Here is a 24,800-nt window from a genome sequence, read left to right as displayed (position 1 = left end):
AAATCTCAACGACAACTGGAGGAAGAACATCGGTTGCAAATAATTACATAGAGACCCACAACATTTTCAGTATTTATTGAAAATCAATTTAAAAAACAGATGTGGTAGCAAAATTTGAAATAATATACAAACCTAAAGCTGGATTTTGAAAAGATAAATAAAACCCACTTTAGCACATTGTGGTAATAAATCTTATTTAAAAATAATCAAATTTCGCCAGTTTATATCATATTGCAGTTGTTGGCAGTTCAGGGGAAAACAATTTAGGCTCATACACAGTGATATCCAATTCGGTTGGTATGTTCATTCAAAATAATAACACCAGTATTATTTATTTACATAATGAAAATATTATATTTAAATACATTTGTATTATCTGTTTCTTTAATTAGATCATTAACAAGCAGGTTAACTTGATGTTAACACCTTGGTATTTTGAAAAATAGTTCATGTTTTACTCAATGTGGGAGGGTTTGCAATGGTTGTGTCACATTTGTTTTACTTGGAAATCTTCTCTAGTTCCGTCACCCAGTCAGAGAATGACTCCTCTTCAAAATCCCTGAAAATGACAAGAGCTTCTGTAAGTCAGTTATATGTTAAAACGTTACATACAAACACACATATTCACAGAAAAAGTTGTTTGTGGCCTTGTCAACTAATGCAGGGCCTTAAAAGTAATATTAACAATAGCTGTCATGACCTACAGCCAATAAAAGAAACAGGATGGACATAATGTCACTTGCTAGTATTTTTTCCTGTGTTGTAATATACATGTAGAGTATGAAGGAGGAAAGCAAATAATAGCTTTAGCATGAAGAAAGCTAAAGCAGAATGGATGAAAAATAGACTTTATCCAGGCATTATTGATATAATGAAAACTGTCTGAATGATCTATAATTGACACATCTGCCCCAAATTAAAACAGAATACCCTAGGGAATTTCCACCTTAACATTCAAACAATCATCTGAGCCCCAACTTAAGTTCACAGAGACCTCAAAGGATACACTTTCCACAGGATGGTAAAAATCAAAAACTATATCAAAGGATATTGAAACAGGAACGATGCGTAAGACACCCTGGACATTTTCTATTATTCTACAAAATTCAACCTGCAAGTATGAAGCAAAACATTTGGACTGTCGACAAAATCAACCTGAGTTATAGAGGAAATGATCTTCTTTCAGATTTGTTCATCATTCTTTAGACCATGTACACAAATCCTTGAGTGTAAACTCTTTTGCATTATGAGAACATAAGCAGCACAAGGAAGTACTGTGTCAGTTGCCAGCACTATGGTGTTTTAGTCAAGAAAGTAGCAAGCAGGAGTGTATTAAAAATGGGGATTTCCAGTGGATTAATAGAAGAACCTATTAGCACATAACACAAGTTTAAGAGTGAGGTTCAAAAACCTCAACAAGCTTATTCTTCAAGGTTCTCAGTTGTCATACCATGTTAAGGCAGTTTCTTATCACTTCCAATCTCCCATCCAAGTACTAGCCAGCCAATGGAGGGAGTGTGTGCCGTTATGAGTGACAGGGACTGTACAGAGACTCACGTGTCCTCATCATCAGAGCGTGGCTCCAGTCGGTAGGAATCCACACTATCTTCTATGTCCCCGTCTGTGTCATCACAACCTCCTCGTGTCAGGGGCCCTACCAGAGGGTTAAATTTGGCTGGGGTACAAAAAAATAAGAAAGAAAAAACCACCTTGTTGATTTATAAGAACAAAAGAAAAGTTACACATGAGGAGAGAGAGGTCAAACAGCACACCCAACATATTTACTTTCTAGCAGCTCATTAAATGACCATTTCCGTGGTCCTTACCGAACCCAACTGGATTTTAAAAGCAAAAGATGTCACTGTGGGCCGAGACAAGTGTAGAGACACAACTGACAGTTCCAGATTGGGTAGGAGTAAAGTTATGCAGAAAATGTAAATATAGAAAAATGTTAAAAATTGGGCCATTAATAGAGTAAACACAAAGTATTCTTTCTGCTAGCTAGGAAGCCCCAACAATAAGCAAGAATAGCACTATGCCTGTTTTCTTTCCTCTATTTCAGAAAGCATAATTTGTAAGAATAGCAAGAAGACCAGTGACTAGGTATCCGAACGACAATGAGGGATTCAAGAATCTGTGACTGACCCTAGTAATAGACTTGTTGCGATTTACTTGTTTATTTTATTAGAATTAAATAAAATATTTTATAAGCCTAAATCTCAATTACTTTTTGTGTTGCACTTCTACCAAAATATCTTATAGGTTTATATTATGCTTTTAAACAGTCCCAACCACAAAACATGTTCAATGCAACAAAATCTGACCCTGTATTTGTAAGTATTTTTTTCTTTTACAATACAACTGGTTTATCTTCTGGTATATTTTCTTTGGTGGGGGTCACTGTTTCTGGGTACTGGAGTCTGAAATGTTTATATCACACATCTTTAATTAAGTACAAATCAAACAGAAAGCCCAGTGAGTCTGCACCCCTCTCCTGGGACTGAAGTCGACACACCTTCCTCTGCACCTCTCAGCGCCCACCTTACTCACCTGCTGCAAGCCCATTCTGCACATCTCTCTGTCTCACCTTGCTTGCACACAGTGTACGTCTTGAACGCCTCGCTCAGATGAGCCTTCTCCAACAGACTGAGCAGTCGCTCTGGTGGTTTCTTCACCCACTGCATTCGAGGGCGGGAATGGGGATACTCAAGACCTCCTGAGATTCAGACACACACCACAGTCATGACACTGTAGACAAAGAGAGTGCTGAACATTACCTTTCCAGATTCTTACCATTCCTAGGAAAAGAGAAGTTAAACGACCAACAGTTCTCCTGTTAACACACTGCTCACTCATACAACATACTCTGTCCATGGTTTCTCAAATATCTTTCTCCTCCTTTCTGAAGAAATGTATTGTTGATTGTTTGAGCGTGTAACAAAATACTCTCCAATTACAATCTCATTCAACACACTGCCCAAGTGTACTTGCAGCACTGCAGAAACGCCCCAGGCTGTTCCTTTTTTTTTGCACTTCAACGGTACTCATGTACAGAGAGTAAATATGGATTTATTTGCAAAAACATAATTCAGAAGTCAACAAGATAAAATAGTTACAATGTTAAAAAATATTTTTAGATTGGAAAAATGCATATGAAATATTTCAGGACACAAAGAGATGCCAAACTGTGCTTAAAGATCCCAGAGAGGAAACAGTCCCAATCTGAAAGGTACTGGAGCTGACCTCCAGTCACAAATGGGCCCCAAGTTCCAGTCAGTACACAACAGTGTCCAGATGCCACAGTGTATAAGTGACCCCTGTCCTCATAAAGGAACATCAAGGCTTCTTCCAATGACCAATATGCACCAAATGGTGAAATTCCAGATCTCTGCTTCCCAAAACACATTGCACTTGGCACTTGGACAGAGGTTGAATGGTAAAATGGTTAAATCTGTAAATCTGTAAATCATTCAGGATAGTGTTCACAATGTGGACAAAACACAAAAGCAAAATTTAATATGCAAACAAATAATAAGGAACCTGAAATGCAAGAACAATATTTGAGTTTGATGGGAGAAGAAATAGCTGTTCTTTTCTGGCTGCCACTGAAATTCACTTGTTGAGTCTAACTGTTGGAGTCCTGTTTCAGGATGGGAATGGTTGGTGGTACCTGTGTTCATCGTTAACATGTCTGTGGACTCCATGGTAGACGAAGTTACAAGATCTGCATTCCCCAGGACTTCTAACAATGTATTGCAGGGGCCTTCATCCCATTTCTTGCGAGACGGCTCTGCTGAAGACCCTAGAGCTGATACATCAGGTCCAGCTGTTGTTTCTGAATAAAGACAGATGTTATAGTTCTCAATAATAATACAAAAGATAACATGAAATGTTCTAGCACAACCAGTAAATGTGCCCATTTAGAGTGCAGACACTGTGTCCATTTAGAGTGCTCTCTAGTCGAGACACTGCCAGAGGTACTGTAAGGTATTCATTAACCATTAATATACAGTACTAGTAGAAATGCACTACTGTATATCTATGACAGAGTTGTCAAAACAGCAACTCCAGCTGAAACATTTTCCTATCAGTGAATTTTGTAGACCATATGTTTTTGAGGAGTTTTCACAATAGAACCCTATTTTAAAAAACAGGTTTCTCTAACCTCCCACTGTAGAAGTAGTTCCTTCAAGGCTTTTCTCTCCCAAAAACCTGGCCACCTGTTCCCCTTCCTCTTTTCTCCATTTGCCAGTCTGCTCTTCCAGCTGTACCTGATAGTACACAAATGCCAGTTGGTCATCACAGCCCTACTCTCCAAGAAGAGAGCACCCTTCAGTGTTACTAATGTAATACATCCATCCATTTTTCTAACTGCTTCTTCCAATTCAGGGTGCAAAAGAGCCATAACCTATCCCAGCAAGCTACAGACTCAAAGTACACCCTGGACAGGACAACAGTCAATCGCAAGACAGAAAGACACGGATACAAACATGCATACACTCACACCAGGGCCACTTTTCTCAATCTTGCAATCAACACCTTGTCTGATGAACTTAAAGTTACACTATCCATGGACATTTGCAGAAGTTGTACTGTATTTCGTCTGACATTAGGCAAATGTATCAGTGAAGCCTATCCCAACAGAGAGTCATCAGTTGAAGGGCATGTCTTTTGTTGTAGCTTGTGAGTCAATGGCAGTGCACACGGCTCTCACTGAGACAATGTAAACAAGAGCCGACATGACACTGAGCATGATCTCTCCTGTAGCTTAAGTTGTCCAAAACATCATCCTTCAATGTTGTAGACTAGATCACAAAATTAAAAAAATGAGTAAAAAGGGAACTGATATGATAGCTAATAGTTTTTCCACTGGTGAGAAACAGAACTTTTTACCTGTAGGAATGGTTGCACAAAACATCTCAAGACATAAATAGAATAATTCCTTCCTTTTAAATAGTGCTTTCTTCCCAGCGAATCCCAAAGTATTTTACATATAGGAGATGACCTACTTCTTCTAACACTGAAGTGCACCACCCACTTGAGTGATGCACTAGAACCATTATGATCCAGCACCCCCACTATACAGCAGATCAGGTAGAGAACTGACAAACTGCATAGCAAGAGCCTGAGTGAACCAAAACCAATAGGGTTTGTTTCACTCTAGCTTGGTCCAAAAGGCTAACATGTTCTCACAACCAGGTGAAGAACAGCTGAGAAATACAGTCTGAACTTCTTGTCTCAGCTTTTTTTCATTTAATTAATAAACAGTGTATCTAATCCTTTAATCTGACACATATTTGTTTTAACCTGTCACTATCCAATGTGGTCTCTCTAACCTGCAGCTCACAAGTAAGCAAATGTTTCCACATTTTGTCTGTCAGCAGCATCCCATTGCTGACACTGGAGAATAGTTTTTGTATTTCCTTTTAAATTTCCTTTAGTTAGATTTCAACAGTTTTATTTATTTTCATAATGGTTTACCTGAAAAAGACTAAAACGTAATACGATGAAGTGGTTAGAAAATGGATGGAAAACACATTGAGTTTCTCAACACACAGAACACATAACATGGACTGCAATGACACATTTATCCTAACATGCTGGGTAATGTATTATCATGTTGCTTTCACGATTTTTTAAAAATCCATTCCATGCTCCACAGTTTCAACAGACAGTGTTGCCAAGAACAGCTTCTCACAAAAATGTTGGTTAATAGCTCCGTAGGATAACACAATCAATGAACAAATAAACTCATGAGGAAAACACAACATTCAGAAGCAGTTTAAACCTTAGATGTTCATCAGCAAATATCAGATACTGTAGCAGAAATTATTTCTAATGCCACTGAAGAAAAAAAAAGGCGATAAAGTTTGTCAGCATCAGGCTAGTTTTTAGTTCCTCATGTAAAACAAAACTGAAAATCAGCACAAAGAGAAACAGAAATCTTCCTATCTGAGATGACAGGTGTTACCATGGTTACCGTTACTACTGTATGCAGTGTACTTGCTTTGATCACTCTGCACTATAGTGCTGGTTATGAAATACAATTTGTGGAAATGCAGTATTAGGCACACGTAATGAATTCTGGCATTTCTTTTTATTCTGTATAATACTCAGAATATTTTCAAATCTGCCTTGTGTGCTGTCATCAGACCTTCTGAGCAGTAAGGGGGACGCCTGTACTTGGAGGCACATGTGCTGTCGTACCTGAGGGGGCATGTGTTTCCGGAGCAGCCTGGAGACTCGGTGTCGGGTCAAGATGGTGTTCAGGGACGGCCGGTCTCTGGGATCAGTTTTGAACATGTGTTTGATGAGATAATGCAGATCATAAGAGAGTGCAGAAGGTAAGGGAGGGTAGGAGCCCCTGCACACCTTCAGGATCAGACTCTTCCAGCTGCGGGCCTGAAACTGAAGTCAGAAAGAAGATGTGTGTGAAATCCAGTCACAGAGAAACCGAATTCTCAGAAAACCAGAGTAAATTTAGCACAAATGGATGGCTTAATAATGATGGCTTAAGTCAGAACTGTACCTTTGTATTTTTAAAATGATTTATCAGATTATCTATCAGCCATTTATTATGCAAATCTTAACATTTGTGAGTGAACAACCAACCCTTTTGATGAGATGACAGTAGGTTTGATTCAAAAAAGCATTTAAATTACAGAAAAGGGCAATCCCATCAGCTTTCACATGCAGTATGTGACCACTCCATGCTATTTACAATTACCCAATTACCATACTAATTTCACAAGGTCTTTTACTATTATTTGCCATGTTTTTTCTCATGCTTAACCTATGTATTCAACTTTCCTGTAGTTGCAGATAATCAGAAATGGGTTACTGTGATACGTATTACTTCTTAAGATCTTTTTCAGCAATCTTTCTCTGTAGCCTGGGAGAAGATTCTCATTGAACCAGGTTCCACAGGTACCACGGGTAATACATTTCTACAACTGATATCTACAATTTTCTAAAGCACTCTTCCGTGGACAAAAATATTTCAGCCCTTACCGGGTGTTGCAGAGTGCAGAGCTCATAAAGGACACAGCCGAGGGACCACACATCACTGTAATTACATCACAATGAGATGGCAATGAGATTGACCGGTTAACGTCTGTCCCATGATTAGATAGATAGATAAGACTTTATTGATCCCAAAGGGAAATTGAGGTGTTACAGCAGCCCAGCCCAAGACAAGCAAAAACAGACATCAGAATAGACAAAAAATTAAAATAAGTACAGTAATACAAAATGAATATAGTTAGGTGTGTGAAAAATATGCTCAAAGTCACTGTAAAGCAATAAAACATGTGCAAAATGCGAATAGGTATATACAGATTGAGTGTCCAAAAAGTACAATTGTGTAACATGCTGTCCATAGACGAGCAGATGAAGGTCTAATAGTCCTTGCCTAGGGCAGTGGTATACACACTGACAGCCATAGGGAGGAAGGATTAACAACTCTAGGTGATTCCTAGGTCAGATATTTCCATAAAAATGTAAAGTTTATAAGCTATAGTGATACAGTGGCGCAGTCGTTACCAGTGCTACCTCTAAGTGCTGGGACCGTGGGTTCAATTCCAGACCTGGGGTGCTATCTGTGTGGATTTTGTATGTTAACCCTGGTTTGCATGGGAGATTTTGGGGTAAATGACTTTTGTTTATTAACATCGTTGTATAATTTTACCGGTCTTGCCATAAAACAATAAAATCCCTTTTGTGTAATATCTCTAAATGCCATGAAGCCAAACTGGAAGTGTTGCTTTCCTTATTTGAAGAAAAAAACAATAATTGTGATGGTGGTGCTCTGCGGCACTGGGCCCTGAGAAATACAGGGGATTCTGAATTTCATTCCAAACAATGTCAGGTCATTTCAATAGATTAGTTAATTGGTAAATTATTCAAGGGTAGATCTTTAGCTTCTGATTGATGAAATGGAGGATTCCATAGTAACAAAAGTACTGCGTGTAACAGACAATTAATGCACTGAGTACTTAAATACCTTAAATATTGCTCAAGGAAATATTGCATTATGTTTTCATTATTACATTATAAAAGATTAGGAATTAGAATTAACATCTTTCTGAATTTATATCTATGGCCAACAAAGTGGTAGTAATTAAAAGAAATTGTCAATGCTACAGCTTCCTACATGAATAGTTTTAAGATTTTACTGAGATAACTTAAATCCTGAAAGGTCCATTCTCTTGGACACAAATCTATTCTCTTGGATGGCCATAATAAGAATGATAAAAACCATGATTTTCTAAAACCTAGGCCAGCATATGAAAATGAGTGTAAGTGCATTCAGCACTCAAGACAGAATATGTGTTTATAAAAAGGGTAGTAGTACGGTACATTTTTTTAAAGATTCGATGGGTTCTTTCAAGAACTGTTTTAAAAGGATCCTGAACAATAAGCGCCAGTCAGCTATGAGCAAGATAAGCCAAATTAACTACACTAGTTTGTCATCATTCTTAAATTCTTAAAATGTAAGTATGCTTACAGTATTTCTAGTCTTTTTTTTTCATTTCTACCTTTTATTATTGTAAGGCTTGCTGTCCCAGATCTCTGGAGAAACGTAATAAGGAGTTCCTACGTAGGTGTAAGCGTAGCCCTTTGAGCTACAACAGAGGAAACAAGAATGGTGTTAATTATGAATCTTTAATCCCGCATACTACAAAATAACTTTTGTAGATTATAGATAGATATGGTCAACAAGAGAGAATTTACCACCTACATATTTAAGATTATAAAGATATGAATATTTGCTGTGTTATACTTGGTATCCAGCTTACAAATCTGATCCATCAGACTTATACTGAAGATGTTCCCCTGTAGCTGCTTTGTAGTTGTTTCATAAGAAGACCAATATAATTCAGGCCTTTCCAATCAACACAGTATCAACATACAGTCTCTATTATGTACCTGATAATTAACCATATGTCCAGAAGTTTAAAACAACACCAATGAGGATCTATGGTCGTCAATGTTAAATGTATTAAATAGGTTTCACTGCTTATATTCCTTATTTCATTGCCCCTACAACTTAAGTTTACACTCTTGAAAAACACTTAAGAAATCTGAAAGATTAGCCTGATTTCATCCCGCTGCTTTTTACTAATACAGAAGAAAGAATGAGCATACAACTCAGTAAAATTCTTGAAATTTTCATACTTATTCAAAATGCAGGCAGACCCAAAGTCTCCAAGCTTTATCACCCCTTTGTCTGTGAGGAAAATGTTCTGGACACAGAAGAAGAGCACACGTTTAAAGCACAATTAAACAACCATACCGCACGCAGTGTATCAACAAAAGAGGTATTCATGCTCAGTGAAGCTTCTGTAAAAACATTTTGTCAGTCTAAACAAAATGGAAAATTCAAGCCAACTCAATTTAGATGGGTTATTCACATCTGCACCCAAAACACTAAAGCAGTTAACAGCTGAGGTGTTTATTATCTGCAGTGACTGTCTTAATTAACTTTAATCAGATTAAAAATGAAGAAATAAATGGAAGCACATATTATTTTTAGGCCACATAATAGGGTGCTTGGGTAGCTAAGCCATCTAAAGATTTGTCTAAAGAAACATCTGATTTCCTACATGTTTTGTCACTGTGACTTGGTTTAAAAGGAGCTGGCAATTAGTTAGAAATGAAAAATTGACAGCGCCCTTTTGTTAGACTGACTCCCAGCTCTCCTCAGTATAGTATATTGCTAATGTACCTATCAATCGACCAATCACTATAAAGGCTTTGTGCTAGCTACAGCTTGTACACAAGGAAGACAACTACCTTGGACTTGAGATCTCTGTGTAGTACTCGTTTGTCATGTATATGCTTAGTACCCAAGCACATTTGGACAAACCATCTTATAATCTGGAAAGAAAAAAAAAAAGCACACCAAATCATGACTGAGTTCTACACAAAGATTGAAATAAACAAGAAATCACGACTGTGAGAAAGACCTAGAGCTATGCCTCACCACATCTTCAGAGAACAGTGTCCCTCTTTGCTGTTTGATCCTCTGAAGCAAGTCTCCCCCAGCACAGAACTCCATAACAATGTGCAGATAGCCATCAGCTGCAGAACTCAGAAATACAGATGTGACGTTTTCAGAAGAGCACCAAGACCACGACTAGTATATTTCCTATCGGATGCACTGATACACCACTACCCTGAGCGAGTTTTCTATTTTACTGTATAATGCCGGTAGTCTTTGTTTTGATTCAGTCATTTTTTACAACTCTAATACAAAATATTAGAATGTTTTTCTAATTATCATCAGTATTAAAATCTGTCTGCCACAATCAGCTATAAAAGCAGATTTAATACTGATTAATCTCAAGAAACACATCAGATGATCCTACATGCTTTGCATCAGAGACTTAAGCTAAAGATTTGTTTTTACATATCATTAAGTGAGAAATGATATGGTGTGTCACAAGAGCTACAGACCTGGGAGCCTGTGTTAATACTATACCAGGTTCCTGATATTTAGGAGGGTTTACACTTGGAAATGACTGCTAATTAATCTTTTATTAACATACTGATCATAATCTGTTCAATATTGTCAAGACAGGGAGAAAGATTATTGATGATTATAACTTAAGTACTTAATTTAGGCCTAACCCTTAAAGTACTCATTCCTGGTTTCCTTTGAATCTTCAAAGATTTAGTGAAGCAAATTTGCCAGCAACTTTTGTCCATGTTAGAACAAGCTCTGAGTTACAAACTGCTACAGGTCTCCAACTGCCAGCTCAGAGATTTTCAAAAAAGAGCAATTCAGCAAATACAGGAGATATGGAAGGAACACATTCTGGAGATTCCTTTGCTTAAAATGAAATGGTAAGAAGGGTTTTTATTTTTTCATATTGCTGGACATACACTTGTGAACTGAAATTTCCAACTTGAGCACAGAATTATCCTGCCGAATCTAATTTTTTTAAACTAAACATCTAATAGTATATTATCTTTTCTTCAAGCAGAACTCTTAACATACTGCTTCACTTGTTGGTTTGGCAACATAAGTACTTGCATACTTGTAATTGTAATAGGCTGGGTAAATTAGTGAATATAAGTGGCCAAATAATCAGGAATTCAACTTAAGCATCCTTAACAAACAGAGGGTGACTTAGAAAGCCAAAAGCATCAGGGAGTGTGTGTCTCACCCCCTCCATTGTGAATTCACACTTCTCCCATCTGGGAGATGCCTCTGTGCCCCCAGGTGTAAAACCAACAGACTCAGGAAATCTTTCATTCCCACTGCAATTACACTCTTAAACAATGCAAAGTAACTACCTTGTCTCTTGTTTCCTTTCTCCTGTAACACTTCTGTATTCTCTTCCTTTTTCATGATATGTTTTTGTCATTGTGTTGTGTTTGACTGTGCCGTAAAACAAATTTCCCCTAGGGGACAATAACGCTTGAAACAAACTGAATTGAATTGAAGTGTACAGGACCAAAACGAATGAAAGGACAAACATCTTACCTTCAAATGATTCTCTAAACGCAACAATATTTGGATGCTTCATTTTTGCAAGAAGTGTGGCCTCCTTTCTGGAGTATCCTTTTCCTGACTCAGTCTAAAACGAACCGTAACAGTGATCAGCTCCTCATGAAATGCTTTTAAGACACATCTGCATGAATTACCTGCTGCATCTGGAATATTTCCACATTTACCTCAGACAAGAGCACAGGCTAATCTGGTGAGATGAACAGAAAATGCAGATTCGCAGAAAACTTGCTTACCTGTGGGAGTCGAACTTGTTTCAGGACATATTGCTCACATTGATTCTTGGGCTTTACAAGCAGAGCCTGCCCAAAGGAGCCTTCTCCAATGATCTTTAAGACAACATAGCTCTCCATGTTCACAGTGGATACCTAAAGTGAGACAAACTTTAACAGAGTCTATACAATTGTAATTCTTAATGTGGTGTACAAATGCTAAAACAATAATACTTTTTTTTCTCCCAGTTGTATTCTAAACAGTATGCAAAGGAACAAGTAATAGGTTTATTCCATGCTGAAAAAAAGAAGAAAGAGAACACAACGTTTCGGCCGTGGAGCCTTCTTCAGGTGTCCACGGCCGAAACGTTGTGTTCTCTTTCTTCTTTTTTTCAGCATGGAATAAACCTATTACTTGTTCCTTTGCAGCCTACGCATGCTGACGCAGCTACCCACCTGAACTTCTAAACAGTATTAACAGTATTGTTTTCCAGTGTTGGCCAAAGCTGAATCTTGTCTTTTATCATTTATAAACTATTTACCACGTATGAACTATTCTAATATCTATGATATCCAGTTAGAAAGTAAAAAGATCACATCAATCGTGCACGTTATGTAGAGAAAAGTAGTTCCACTTTATTACACGACATGTTAAAGTATAGTACATCATTTTGAAAATGCAGTTTTAAACAGTAAAATGATTTTGCGGTGTCTATCCTCATATCTTCCCCCTAATAAAGACTGTATCCGTATATTCAACACTAAATGAAGCCATTTAACTTCTTTAGATTTTGGCAAAGATGTTCTGACACAAATCCTATCATAAATTATCTCGTAGTCTTTTTTTGCATTCCTTATTGGGTTTTCATCGTTTTCTCCAAAGCATACATTAACTTAAGTAATTTGTTGCCTATTCAGAATATTTGAAAAAATTTGAGTACTAGCAAAAAAGCAGCAACTGATCTATCTACAGTATTTACGGACACCAGGGCTGAAAAGCCCGAATAACAGCCAATAACCTCAACCACAGGAAAACGTTTACTAGCGCGCCGGCCCCATTCATACTACGGCAGTGTTTATGGGTTTGATTTAAAAAATATATATTTAGGTTCCTTAATTACAATTAACAAACGTTTCAAAACATACATATATTCAATTATTTCAAATGCTTAAAAAACACTTTCGATTTAATCTGAAAGCAACATACGTCTTTTTGACGACAAAAGTCTTTTACTGAAGGACAATAATGGAATATGTACTGTATTACTACCCTAGGGACTATAAATGAAACATCTGACATACAGTATACGAAACGAATGAATAAAACGCTGAATAAAAATAATTAACAGTATCGTAGTGGTCATAAAAACAATCACACTGAACCAAGATACGAAAAGAAATAACGATTGTTTAATCAGACAGATACATCTTATCTTGTTTCCTGCTCATATTTGCGTAAAAATAAAACAACAAAAACAACCTTACATTAACTGCAGCTCTGAATCTCGAAGACCAGTGCAATGGCTTGAAGTATGAGTTTTCCGGCTAAATGTAATTTGAAACGCACATTATCATTAAACATTAGAGAAACTTCCTTGAACTGCAGATAACAATGAACACCACAACAAGCTGACAAATGCCTCTGTACTCCACGCCACTTCGCAGCATGACGCACGCAGCCATTCTTATGGTTTAAACACCGGAAATACAAGGAAAACGGGCAGTCGGGCACAAAATTGAACGAGGACTTTATGAATCCTGGATCTTTTTTATTTTTATAAAACAAAAAAGTTCATCATTAGGTTTGCACATCGAAATACACACCTGCTTTGGTTTTAATAGTTCATAAAATGCTCTACAGTACCAGAAACCGTCTTTCCATCAGTAGATGTACATTTATGATGGGAATCTATAAACTACAGTACATACAGAGTGCAGTTTTCAAGATTCATTACACATTGGACATGGTGTAGGCAACGACCTTATTATTAAAACTAATTTTTGAAATAGAAAAGCTAAAATTTGATTAGTCTTCAGACGACATTTTATCAACTGAAAACTCTTTGATGGTTTGTAGTCAAAAGATTTTGTTAGGTGACACATCTGACACAAAGGTCTGAATGAAAATAATTTCCTTTTAAAATAACTTTAAAAAATGGAACTAGACGGTGCAGTGTGGTGGTGTTCCAAATAAGAGACTCTAGACATGTGTGCGAGAAAATGACAGAAAAGTTAGAAATTAAGTTGCTAACTGTCCTGAAGAGGACTCCTGATTTATGCAAGGACAGCTGTAACACTTCTATCCTTACAAAACGGTATCGAATTACGTACAAGAGGTCTGATTAAGTGTAGAAATTAAATCAAGATAAATCATTTTAAAATTATACATTAGATCTCACTTGAAATATTGCATTGATTTTTGGTCATCATGGTGCAACATATTGCTCCTCTAGAGGATGTATGAAAGAGAGCGCCTTTAACTGGTCTAAAGGAATTCATGATTCTGCTATCGAAATCCTGACAGGTTTAAATTAAGTAAACTCGGGGACTTCAAGATTTTCAGCAAAAGAAATCACCCGGGAGCACTAGAGGAAATATAAAACGGAACGTACAGAATATTTTGGCAGTGCAGAACCAAAAGCTCTGGATGTGCAGTTGAAGTCTCTGTGGGATATGAAAAGGATAGGTGGAATTCTCATTTAGTCACAGGCAAATAAAGAATCTAGCTTTGCCTTGTTTGTAACCTGTTACTTTAGTTCTCCATTGTAATCATGTTAGTTCTACCAATACTCAGACAATATTTCTTTGAAAATGGACAGGAAAATGAACACAAAAGAAAACTATGGTGTATATTTGCTGATTTTAAGTAATAACTTTAAGCTCTGCATTTTCTAAAATCTTCACCAGCCATTTACTTGCTTACCGTTTAATGTGATATGATGTACATACTGTTATTCCTGTTCGCATGTAGTGCACCAATTCATAACATCTAGAAGTGTTTTCTACTTAAAGTTATCACCAGTACCAAGCTAAAGACACAGAATTTGTTTTGTAGCAAAGTTTTAATATGAATATGCATAGTACATAAAATGAGAATTCCTGACCAGGTGATCATTGATTTAAAAAATGACATTTATTGTAGAAAGACATCAAAATGTCTAGCTCTGTTTTGCTGAGAAAAGGATGTGGGGGTACAATTACCTTAGGCAGAAAATGTCATTTTGCTTTGTGCATGTATTCCATGTGTTCTGTGTTCAATATTTTATGTATCGACTAAATACCTCAAACAGAGCTAAAGAGAAAAAGGGGCACACACAACATGAACAGTAACAACTCAAAAGAAGATAAGGTTGCATAAGACAGAAATAGATAATATCAAGTTTTAAAAACATTCAGTACAAATACAAAGATCAATACAGCATTTAACTCCATGTTTAAAAGAAGTCAAAGAATAGCACTAGTTAATTTTGATAAATGAAAGATAATGCAAGTTGATTTGCATTTCAAATACAGCATTATTGTTGTTATACAGTCTGAAATAACAGAATGTGAACCACTTCCATAGTGGGAAATACATGTTGCGCCGTTATATTTTATGAAGCATATAAAAGGTAAATATGCCAATCTCAAATCTTTCTAAATGTTAGTGTTCACTAAAAGTCCAGCTAAATTGACCATATTTAATGCAAGCCTCTTTTCTCTTTTTGTACAGCACATAACTCCACTTAAGTTATGTTAATTATATCCACTTAATCTACACGCCGGTAGCAAATTTCAAAAGTCTAACTTTTTTCCAGTTTTTAATCTATGTAAAGACTTTTCCTTCCGCTTTAGGGAAAGACAGCATGACTTATTGTCTTTTTGTAGGGTGGGTGGAACGTGAATTTTATTTTGGCCTTAATCATGGTGAAAAATGCACAAACAGTGCTGGTAAATCCACCACAATAAGAACATTTTTTTTCTAGAAGGGGTAGTGTTGTAAGAGCTGTATGCATATTAAAACATTAAAAACTGAGGTAAGCACAGATACAGTAACTCTCTTCTGAACAGCTGTTACATCTACTACACCACTAAATACCAAGTAACTGAAAACAAAAAAAACAACTTAGTAATGAAAGAATTTGACACATTTACCCAAAAAGATTTGAATAAATTGCCATATGGGACCATAATGCAACACACCTTGCAGGAACCATGTTTATTTAACCTATGATATGAAAGTGCATTACAACTGTAGCTGATGCATTTTAACCGATACACATTGGCATATAAGCTTCTCGGTAGTGAAAGGTTTATAATTAAATGACTTCCTTACCAAACCAGCCTAAAACGAAATGTTACCACAGTCATTTCCAGTGGATATCTGGCTGCATTTCACAATCATGAAAATCAGGAAAAGAGGCTTTGAAAAGTAGAGGGCAGCCCTGGATCTCAAAAGCCTTCTGTTCTTAAATCCATCCACAATACAACTGTCTCCAGTCCTGGTCTTGGAGAGCCCTGATCCAGTTAGGTTTTACAAATCACATTAAATAACTCATTTCCAATAACTGAAAACACTTGGAAGTTGTAGTTCTCAAGGGCTTTAAATATTAAGATCTGCTCCAAATTAGTGTATTTACCAACTTAAATCACCTGCTTAGCTGGTTGAGATAAAGATTAATTTGTAAAGTCATGGAACCTTTGCTAGTTTAGTGGTTTAACATAATCCAGCAGACACATAACCTGTTGGATTAGAGCTTCAAATCTAGAACTGGAAACTCCAGTTGACCAGGTTTCAAGTTTAATATAAAAGTGAATTATAAAGTCTGCAGGACTCTGGCCTTCTACGACTGGGGTTACTTCTGGCTGCATTTGACAATCATCAAAATCAGGAAAAGAGACTTTGAAAAGTGGAGGCAGCTCTATAGCCCTATAACCTATAGGATTAATAGGTTGATTAATCCTATAAATTAAAAACGACAGGGGTTTAAATTTTATAGTAAGGTGCACTTTGATCCATTCAATCCTCGACTATCTTAAACCTTGTCCATTCTCTCTACTTGATCAGGCAGGTCCTTCACCGCCTGAAGGCTAGGGTTCTGTCTGTAGATGTAGGCGCTAGCATCTCCGTCTAGGCCCACCAGCTCAGCCAAAGAGGTCACACAGGGGTCATGGTCGACGAGCATGCTGGGAAGCCGGGATGACTGCCTTTGAATGCGGAGGGAGCGCCGCACTGGTGTCAGAAATTTCAGGTCCTTGATGGCACTTCTGCTTCCTTCACCTTGAATCTTTTTTTTCACACTGGAAAGCCAAAAAGTGGGCACCAGAATTTAGAAAGGAAACTGTCAGAGAAAAGGAGCTCAATGTTCAACTCAAAGCTTGACAAAATAAATTCATTAATGATTCAGATCTTTCTAGAAGTGGTTAGTGATTAAAAAATTCTCACGTTTTTCATTACTGCATTTGCCGTCTTTCTAAAATTCTGGGAAGATTTTGGTTGGGAGACATGTAAAACTGAAAAGAAACGCCACTTAGTAATCAGTATTTCTACAATGACAGAAATGGTAAAACACATTCTACGCAAGTTCACATTCCTAAAATTACCAGTGAATTCTTTAGTTAAAATAAGATAAAGGTTTCTCTACCTAGCCCACACCTTTCAGATATGGTTCTAACAGCTCTGATTCTGAACCTTGGTCATTCTCTTCCAGTTTTTTTTTTCTTGAGTTCTCATTTCTTCAGTTGAATCCTTATTTTAGACACTTTGCCTAGTGAGGGTGTTTGATTGTGTTTGACTCAAAAAATACTCATGGATGAGTTGCAGTGAGTCTTATTCTTAAATGACTGTTCTTTTCCATCCCTGTGTAAATGCATGACAGTATTCATTCGGTGTTCAGCCAGGGATGTTATTACATTTTGGAAGGCAGAAAAGCACTGCTGTAGCGTATCTGTGGAACAGTACTGGACAGGACAACCCACCTCTGCAGATACGGTGTGGTCTTCACACTGTACTTGACCACAGATGCCTCGCCTGTCGCTTTCTCGTCCTCCTCCTCGTCTGTCTCTTCATCCTCGCTGCTGGAACTCTCCAGTTTCAGGGTCTGCTGTAACTGGCTAGAGCACCCTCTCAGTGCCCCAGTTTTCTTCTCCTCTTCTATCTTAACATCCTCTTCCACCTTTTCACCTTCTACGCCTTCCGGAATATCTGATTAATAACATATATTTTACCACGTAACTTTATATCTGTCCATCGCTCTTTTAACTGCTTTATCCAATACAGGGTAATGGGGGAGCATATCCCAGCAAAAAACAGGCACTAAGGAGGACACCACAGGGCACACACAGACACTCACACCAGGGCCAATTTCCCCAAAAGCCAATAAACCTATCAGTATGTCTTTGGACTGTGGGAGGAAACTGGAGCTCCCAGAGAAAACCCATGTGAACATGGGGAGAACATTCTGTACAAACTCCACACAGGTAGCACCCCAGGTCTGGAATTGAACCCAGGGCCCCAGCACTGCGAGGCAGCAATGCTAGCCTCTGCACCACCATGCCCTCCGTGACCTCATATATATTACTGTAAATTGCTTTGGATACGATGTCTTCCAAATAATACTGATAACCTTCCACATATCATTTACCAGTCTTTTCCTGTGAATCTGCAGAAGGGTTATGATGCACAGTCGTAATGGCACACTATGCACAGTGGTGGTCCACTGTTCGTAATTTATTTCATGCAATTTAAAGGTATGTTTATTTAAAAAAAGACTAGTCACGAAAAGTATCCCTTTAGTAAGCAAAAGCACTTAAGGCATGCATTTAATACTTCTTTCATTCTCATTTATCTTTTCTTTTTTTATAAAATACATGACTTTTCTTACTGCATTGCGTAGCAACTGAGGGCCTTTCACCAGCCTTATATTATTTTAGAGCTATTCAAAGGGCAGCCCTTCAACTCCACTCCATGGCACAATTTGTTCTGCAACCAAACTCTGAACTGTTTAACTGAGGATTAGAAGGAGAAGTACTGAAGTGGAACAGACCGGAAGGGCTGCGAGCATCCCTGCCTTATTCAGGAGGCATGCCACTGCTGCCAAACAGAAAACGTACAGTGGGAAGACAGTGGGCAGATTTCCTTAGCACATTTATGACTTACCGGTCTCAGCAAACGAAGGTGTTGGCATTGCAGCCAGCGCAGAGCACAGATCCTGAACAGCCTGCAGTTAAGACATGCAAGACATGGTTAGATTGTGAAAAGGGAACTGCAGAACTTTCTCATTCATAAAAACAGTCCTCGCATTTCAAGAACTTAATTCGGTGGCAAACTGTTAAAAAGCAAAATGGCGTGATGCATTTTATCAAGTAGGCTTCCATATAGAGATCCTAAAAATTAATGTGTTAATATTAAATTTGAATAGTCAATACAATTACTGAGCTACAAAAGCTCACCCACTCATCCATTTTCAAATTTCCACAATACAGGGTCACAGGGGAGCAGGAGCCTATCCTGGCTAGCAACGGATGCAAGACAGACGCAGACCCACTCAGACCAGGGCCATCATTCCCAGAAGCCAATTAACCTACAAGTAAGTTTTTGAACTGTGGGGGGAAACCAGAGTAGCCAGGAGGATACCCACGCAAACGTGGGGAGAACATGCAAACTCCACACAGATAACACCCCAGGTCTGGAACTGAATTGAACCCAGGGCCCCAGTGCTTTGAGGCAGTAATGCTTACTACTGGTCCACCATACCACCCACAAAGGCTTATATAAATAAAAATAACAAAAAAAAGTCTCGCTATAAAGATAATGCAAAATGAGGAAAACAGTGAGAAAGCTGTGCATTATGTTTTACCAAAACATAGCCCAGGTGTAAGACAAACACTGAAATTTTAAAGGGTGGAACTTAAACTTTTTTGTTCTTGTCCATGAAATGAAGCCATCTTCTCCTTGACATGCATAAAGACCAAAAATTCTATTGTATGACATGATGCTTCAACTGTTTAAGTGGTTTGCCTGTAGTTTTTTTTTTTTATTCTTCACATAATATTGACAGTTTTTCAAGTCCATCAGATAAACATCAGTTGATATACGGTACAGGGGTGTGCAAGTTAAAATCTTGAAAGTGAGTGAATAAAGATTAAAGACACGGCTTATCACTGGGTTTGTTTCCTCGTGACCTTACTTACCTCTTCTGTATTAACAACAGGCAAGCCCTGCACTGAGCTATCCTTTATGTCCGAGGTTGTGTTTAAGGCGGGAGGAAGCGCCGACTCCTTTTTAGTTGTCTGTCTCACCGTGTGTGGGACTGATGCCACCATTGATGGTCTTTTCAAAGTTTTGCCTTTTGCTGCTAACCACTCAGCCAGCTTAGCTCTGGAAAACAACAAACAGGAATGATCGATGGGTACGTACGGTTCAAGCTGTCTATTATCAGAAAGCTGAAAGTGACTTGAGTACAGTGTCAAAGAAAGGGAGGTCAATGTCCAACTCAAAGCTTGACAAAATAAATTCATTAATGATTCAGATCTTTCTAGAAGTAGTTAGTGATTAAACAAAAAGTGCAATCTTTCATTATTGCATTTCTCATCTTTCTAAAATTTTGGGGAGACAAAACTGAAAAGAAACACCACTTAGTGACCAGTGTTCCTTCCATTTTCTAATAGATTCGTACCCACCGACACATTACAATCTCCTGTATAGCATATGCCCAACAGTTGACTCTGAAAGTCTAAAATATGACAACAACCCAGCTAAAAATACAATACAACCTGAGGAGAGGGGTGACGCATTATCAGCATGTGTTTGTACAGTGTTAAATCTCTACAGTTTTCTGTGTTAAAGGAGGATACACTGGACTGCCATCACTCTCTGATAACTTTTACATGGCTGTCTGCAATGGATTATAAAAGGAAACAGTTGTCTGTTCGGTGAATTAAAAAAATATGGAATTCAGGGATTAGAGGAAAATTAAACAGGTTTCGTACTTTCAAAAATACAAACCAACGCCGGCTTTTTTCTAAAGCCCAGATCTGTAAAAAAACATTTCCAGCAAGTGGATTTCTCAAATGCACATGGGTGTTCGGATATTTCATTAACATATAACATATTTTTCATTCTATTAACATACAACTGAATCTGGAACAAGTCAATATGATACCACTGTTATATCACATGCTTTTAAAAAAGGTTTAGTTTAGTCCTGGAAGAAGACCCAGACAGTCAGATTCACTTATTTGATCACTGACCTCCTCTCCTCGTGCGTTTCCTTCGGAGCCCTGTACTGGCTCATGGTGCTAGCGACCCCCTTCATTCCTTTCGTACTGGAAGCGCCTGCAGCATCCTTGGGCTTGTCCTTCGGTGGAGGATCGGGCTTCTTTACCACCAGATTACTTTGTGGTTGACTCACGGGACCGACGTTAGGTCTAGCTCGGGTTGCACTGCTAAAACCACCTGGATTATTGGCAGTGGAAGGCCGATGGACCCCTACAGCATTCTGTCGGGGTGCAGGTCCCACAGTGGCCGACCTGACAGAGTGTACTGGTGGTCTGCTGGCAACAGTGGGCTTGGCGCTGAGAGCAGTGGAGGATTTTGCCTTGGGTGGCTGTGGTACAGTGGGCTGACAGCTAGGCCTTGGGCCCCCTTGTCTGAGAGCCCTGGGTTTTGCGTCCGAACAGGGTTTCTCAGCGTCGCCGACACCGGCAACGGTATTTCTAAACGAACTAACTCTGGACTGGACAATCTTGCCTTTGTAAGTGCCCAAGACCGGTCTGGATGGCAAAGTTTGGGGCTGCTTCGCGGTCTCCGCAATGAGCTTTTTCTGCTGAATCGTCTTGTGAGCGAGAAAAGAGTGGCTCAGGGTGGGGCGTCTCTTCCCTTCAGCCCCAGTGCCACTTACTTCTGCTGAAGCCTCCTTTTTACCCACGTCCTTCTGCCCAACCTCCCTTCCGGTATTGGCAGGATGTGAAGCCGGTTTGGTGGTGGCCATTTGGATTTTGCGGGAAGGAATAGGATCCCGGGATTCACTTTTTGGTCTGGCATTTTCTTTATCACTCTACGAAGGAGCAACAAGAAAAAAAAAAGCACATAGCAACGAGAACGTACAAAACATACAGATTTTTCAAGTTTGCTGAAAATTCAATGGAAACATTCATCTTCCACAACATCAAGATAGGCTAACAGTGAATTTGCAAGAACAGGACTAACATATTAGAAGGACTGTCAAGTTCAAGAACAGTTTTGACATGTGTTTTTGGGCTTCATGAAAACAAGTATCAGATATCAAATTTGGAACTCTTCTTTCTTCTGTTAAATTCTATGTGGACTTTAAAATCCTCAGTCTCTTATAAGGTCTCCTCTTTCATCAGCCATTATGGTGATGGATGCTAAGCTTACCGTTTTGGTGTTTAGTGTACGACGGACATTCTCTTTCAAGCTGGGAAAAGGAAAAAAAAAAGACAAGCAAAGACTGAATATACTGAATGTGCGTTACATAAGAAGGCTTGTTCCAAGTCTGTCACAATCACCTTCCTGCCACTTCAACAAATATGTACCCAGTTGGATTCAGCGCCTTTGAACTACTGGGAAGCACTGAAATTCAAAGTCTGCAAACCCTTTGCTAGAAAGGTGTTATATAAACCATTTAAAAAAAAATTCATCCAAATACATCACTGATGTTTAACTGTTACTATTTATTAGTTACCTTTATTCCCTGTTCCTGTATTTAGAAAGGGATGCTGCACAGAAACATATGGAAAGAGAATGGCTTCATGGAAAAGGCAGATGGGTGAGGATAACCCCTTTTCAGGAGACCGACAGTCCAAGCTAGAGGTGAAGCAATCATTAGGCCTTTATTTCAGCTGAAGTAAAGGCACCATACAGCAGCATGAAAGGAAGACAAAGTTTTTCTGTCCTTTTTCTTCCTCCGCCCGTTTCCCCTGTCAGAGCTCTTTACAGCCAGATAACAGAAGTTACAATTCTCATTCCCACGCAGCCCTCTCTTCTAGCACCTGGATGATTTTCCTTCCTTGCCTTTTTGTTATCAAAAACTTAATCTCTAGCTACCTCCAGTCTCTGCCTTGTGTCAGAATCTCAAGGACAAACTGTTAGCAAAAGAAGCGTCTCAAACATGAACAAAGTTTTACAGATGCGAGGTTATCGGTGCTTCCAGTAAAGGCATAAGGTTACAAATGTTATAATTGCAACAATTTTGAGGTTATTATGGTGTTAGATAAAAGATGTATAAAAACAATCATTCAAAGGCATTTCTAATATGGCAATAGACACATGGACTATCACATGATGCAGTGATTATTTCTGTGCTTTTGACATACCCATCCAATTAAATATCTCCTTCATAAATTTGACCTACAGAATTTTCGACATGTAAAAGAACAGTTAAGTATTCGTACCCGGAATCCATTTTCTCGGTGATTTTCTTATTTTTCTTCTCTCGATATTCCCCCAGCTTCTGGCGCCTTTGGTCTTAGAATTTGGGAAAGGAAATTAATGTCCAAATTATTGTACATTACAATATACAGTTCACCTAAGTTTGTGTAAATGCGATAACGTCCTTCGTTTTTCTCCGTTCAAACCATAAAAAGACCAGAAAGAACGCAATTGCAATGAACACCCTTTTACACGTCTTTTCCTGAGTATTGGAAATAAGTAAATAACGCAGTTTCACGAATTAAAACTTGTGTATCAAAGTTTAAAGATACTAGAAATTATCTTATTATTACTAAAAATATTAAGGTAATTACGGAACAAATACTGTCAATGGTATTTGCAGGGAGCTGCGTCAGTGCAAGATCTACAAAACGTGAGTGCAGAATTGCCCTCTCCTTATTCAGCTACTTAATATCTAACCGCGCTTAGAAGTCACAAAAACAGTTTTAAAACAGTTTTAAAAAACTGCAGTACTGAGAATCCTAAAACGTGGAGCTGCAATAACAAGCGATCACATCAATCACACAAAATATGAAATTACAGTTATCTGCACACAAAAAAAACAGACGACGTGTTCATTTTTAAAACAGAGCATCCTATGCATACCCCTGAGCCTATGCTGTGATCCTTCCGTCGTTTGAGATTGAAGATCCGTTCTTGTTTTTGTATTGTTGATTGTAGTCATATTATTAGATTCAATTTTAAAAAAGGAAACAAAAATACTCTATACGCCCAATCACACACAACCGCCCCAACATGCGCCGGTTTGAGTTTACCGCTGTTCCTCCTCAACCGCGTCTGGATTGGCTGCATCACCCTTCCATTAGAATTGAACCAGCCAATTGGACGAATCCGTTTTTTCCCTGGGAATTGAATTAGCCAATCGGAATACGAAGACTGTTACTCAGGGCGTGTAGCCGGACGGAAGAGTTCCCTCTGGTTTCTTGGCGGAGTTCGTTCGTCTGCCAACATAAATTCCTGCTTGAATTTAAACCATAATAAAAAAATAACGCTTTGCATTCTTTCCTTAACGTTAAATAAGTGACGTACAACCCCAGCCTACTTCTTCTTAATGTTTTTCTTCAGTTCGTTCAGTAGGAAATCGTTACCTAATCAGTAGTACTGTAGGTACTAGACTGACTTCTTATTCTGAGGTGTCTTTCATCCGCTTTTTAAACTTTCATTAATTGTAGTGTGGCTCCTTCGTATTATTAGCCCTGATACATTTGATCCTTTTTGCACATATAAACCACTGTATGACATTTGCCGTATAAGCTTTAAAAAACAGGGTGGGACTCAAGAAATCAGGTATAAAGTTTTATATGTATTTTTTTTTATTTTAGATTAATGACAATTTCTGGGTAAGAGTGTGAACAAATGAAAAAAACCTTTTTTAAACGTCTCACACCCACGGTACAGTGCATGCAAAAATAAACAAAAAATTACATAAACATGAAGTTATTGTTAAATAAACCTAACATATAACAAACACTTTTCTTCCGCATTAATTAATTTTATAGTGTTTGGCACATCGTTAAACAGTATGAGTATGTTACTTTTGTTCATGGTGTATCAGAAAAAGACGTTTTCCCTAACGCACTCAAAAAAATTAAAGACTAAAAACTACATTTCCCAACATGCA

General features: G+C 38.1%; 2 protein-coding genes across 2 annotated transcripts; both read right to left on the bottom strand.

The window, feature by feature from the left end:
• Nucleotides 1-63: 63 nt before the first annotated feature.
• On the bottom strand, nt 64-13,371 carry nek3 (NIMA related kinase 3). Its single transcript, XM_088920176.1, has 14 exons — nt 13,213-13,371; nt 11,752-11,883; nt 11,492-11,585; nt 9,986-10,083; nt 9,796-9,879; nt 9,178-9,245; nt 8,538-8,624; nt 7,012-7,066; nt 6,208-6,408; nt 4,166-4,271; nt 3,671-3,835; nt 2,588-2,716; nt 1,558-1,675; nt 64-559 (listed from the first exon to the last, which is right to left on the bottom strand). Exons 2-14 carry the CDS (start codon nt 11,866-11,868, stop codon nt 499-501), a joined length of 1,383 nt encoding a protein of 460 aa, XP_088776302.1. The 5' UTR covers nt 11,869-11,883; nt 13,213-13,371; the 3' UTR covers nt 64-498.
• A 2,728-nt stretch (nt 13,372-16,099) lies between these two features.
• On the bottom strand, nt 16,100-23,843 carry LOC148830677 (cytoskeleton-associated protein 2). The gene is made up of 8 exons (XM_088922178.1): nt 23,765-23,843; nt 23,122-23,194; nt 22,106-22,145; nt 20,959-21,764; nt 19,900-20,086; nt 18,866-18,926; nt 17,686-17,911; nt 16,100-17,007 (listed from the first exon to the last, which is right to left on the bottom strand). Exons 1-8 carry the CDS (start codon nt 23,841-23,843, stop codon nt 16,743-16,745), a joined length of 1,737 nt encoding a protein of 578 aa, XP_088778304.1. The 3' UTR covers nt 16,100-16,742.
• Nucleotides 23,844-24,800: the final 957 nt, after the last annotated feature.

This window comes from Atractosteus spatula, chromosome 7 (assembly GCF_055471065.1).
Source record: "Atractosteus spatula isolate fAtrSpa1 chromosome 7, fAtrSpa1.hap1, whole genome shotgun sequence".
NCBI lineage: Eukaryota > Metazoa > Chordata > Actinopteri > Semionotiformes > Lepisosteidae > Atractosteus > Atractosteus spatula.
This window is presented reverse-complemented; position numbering and strand designations above follow the sequence as displayed.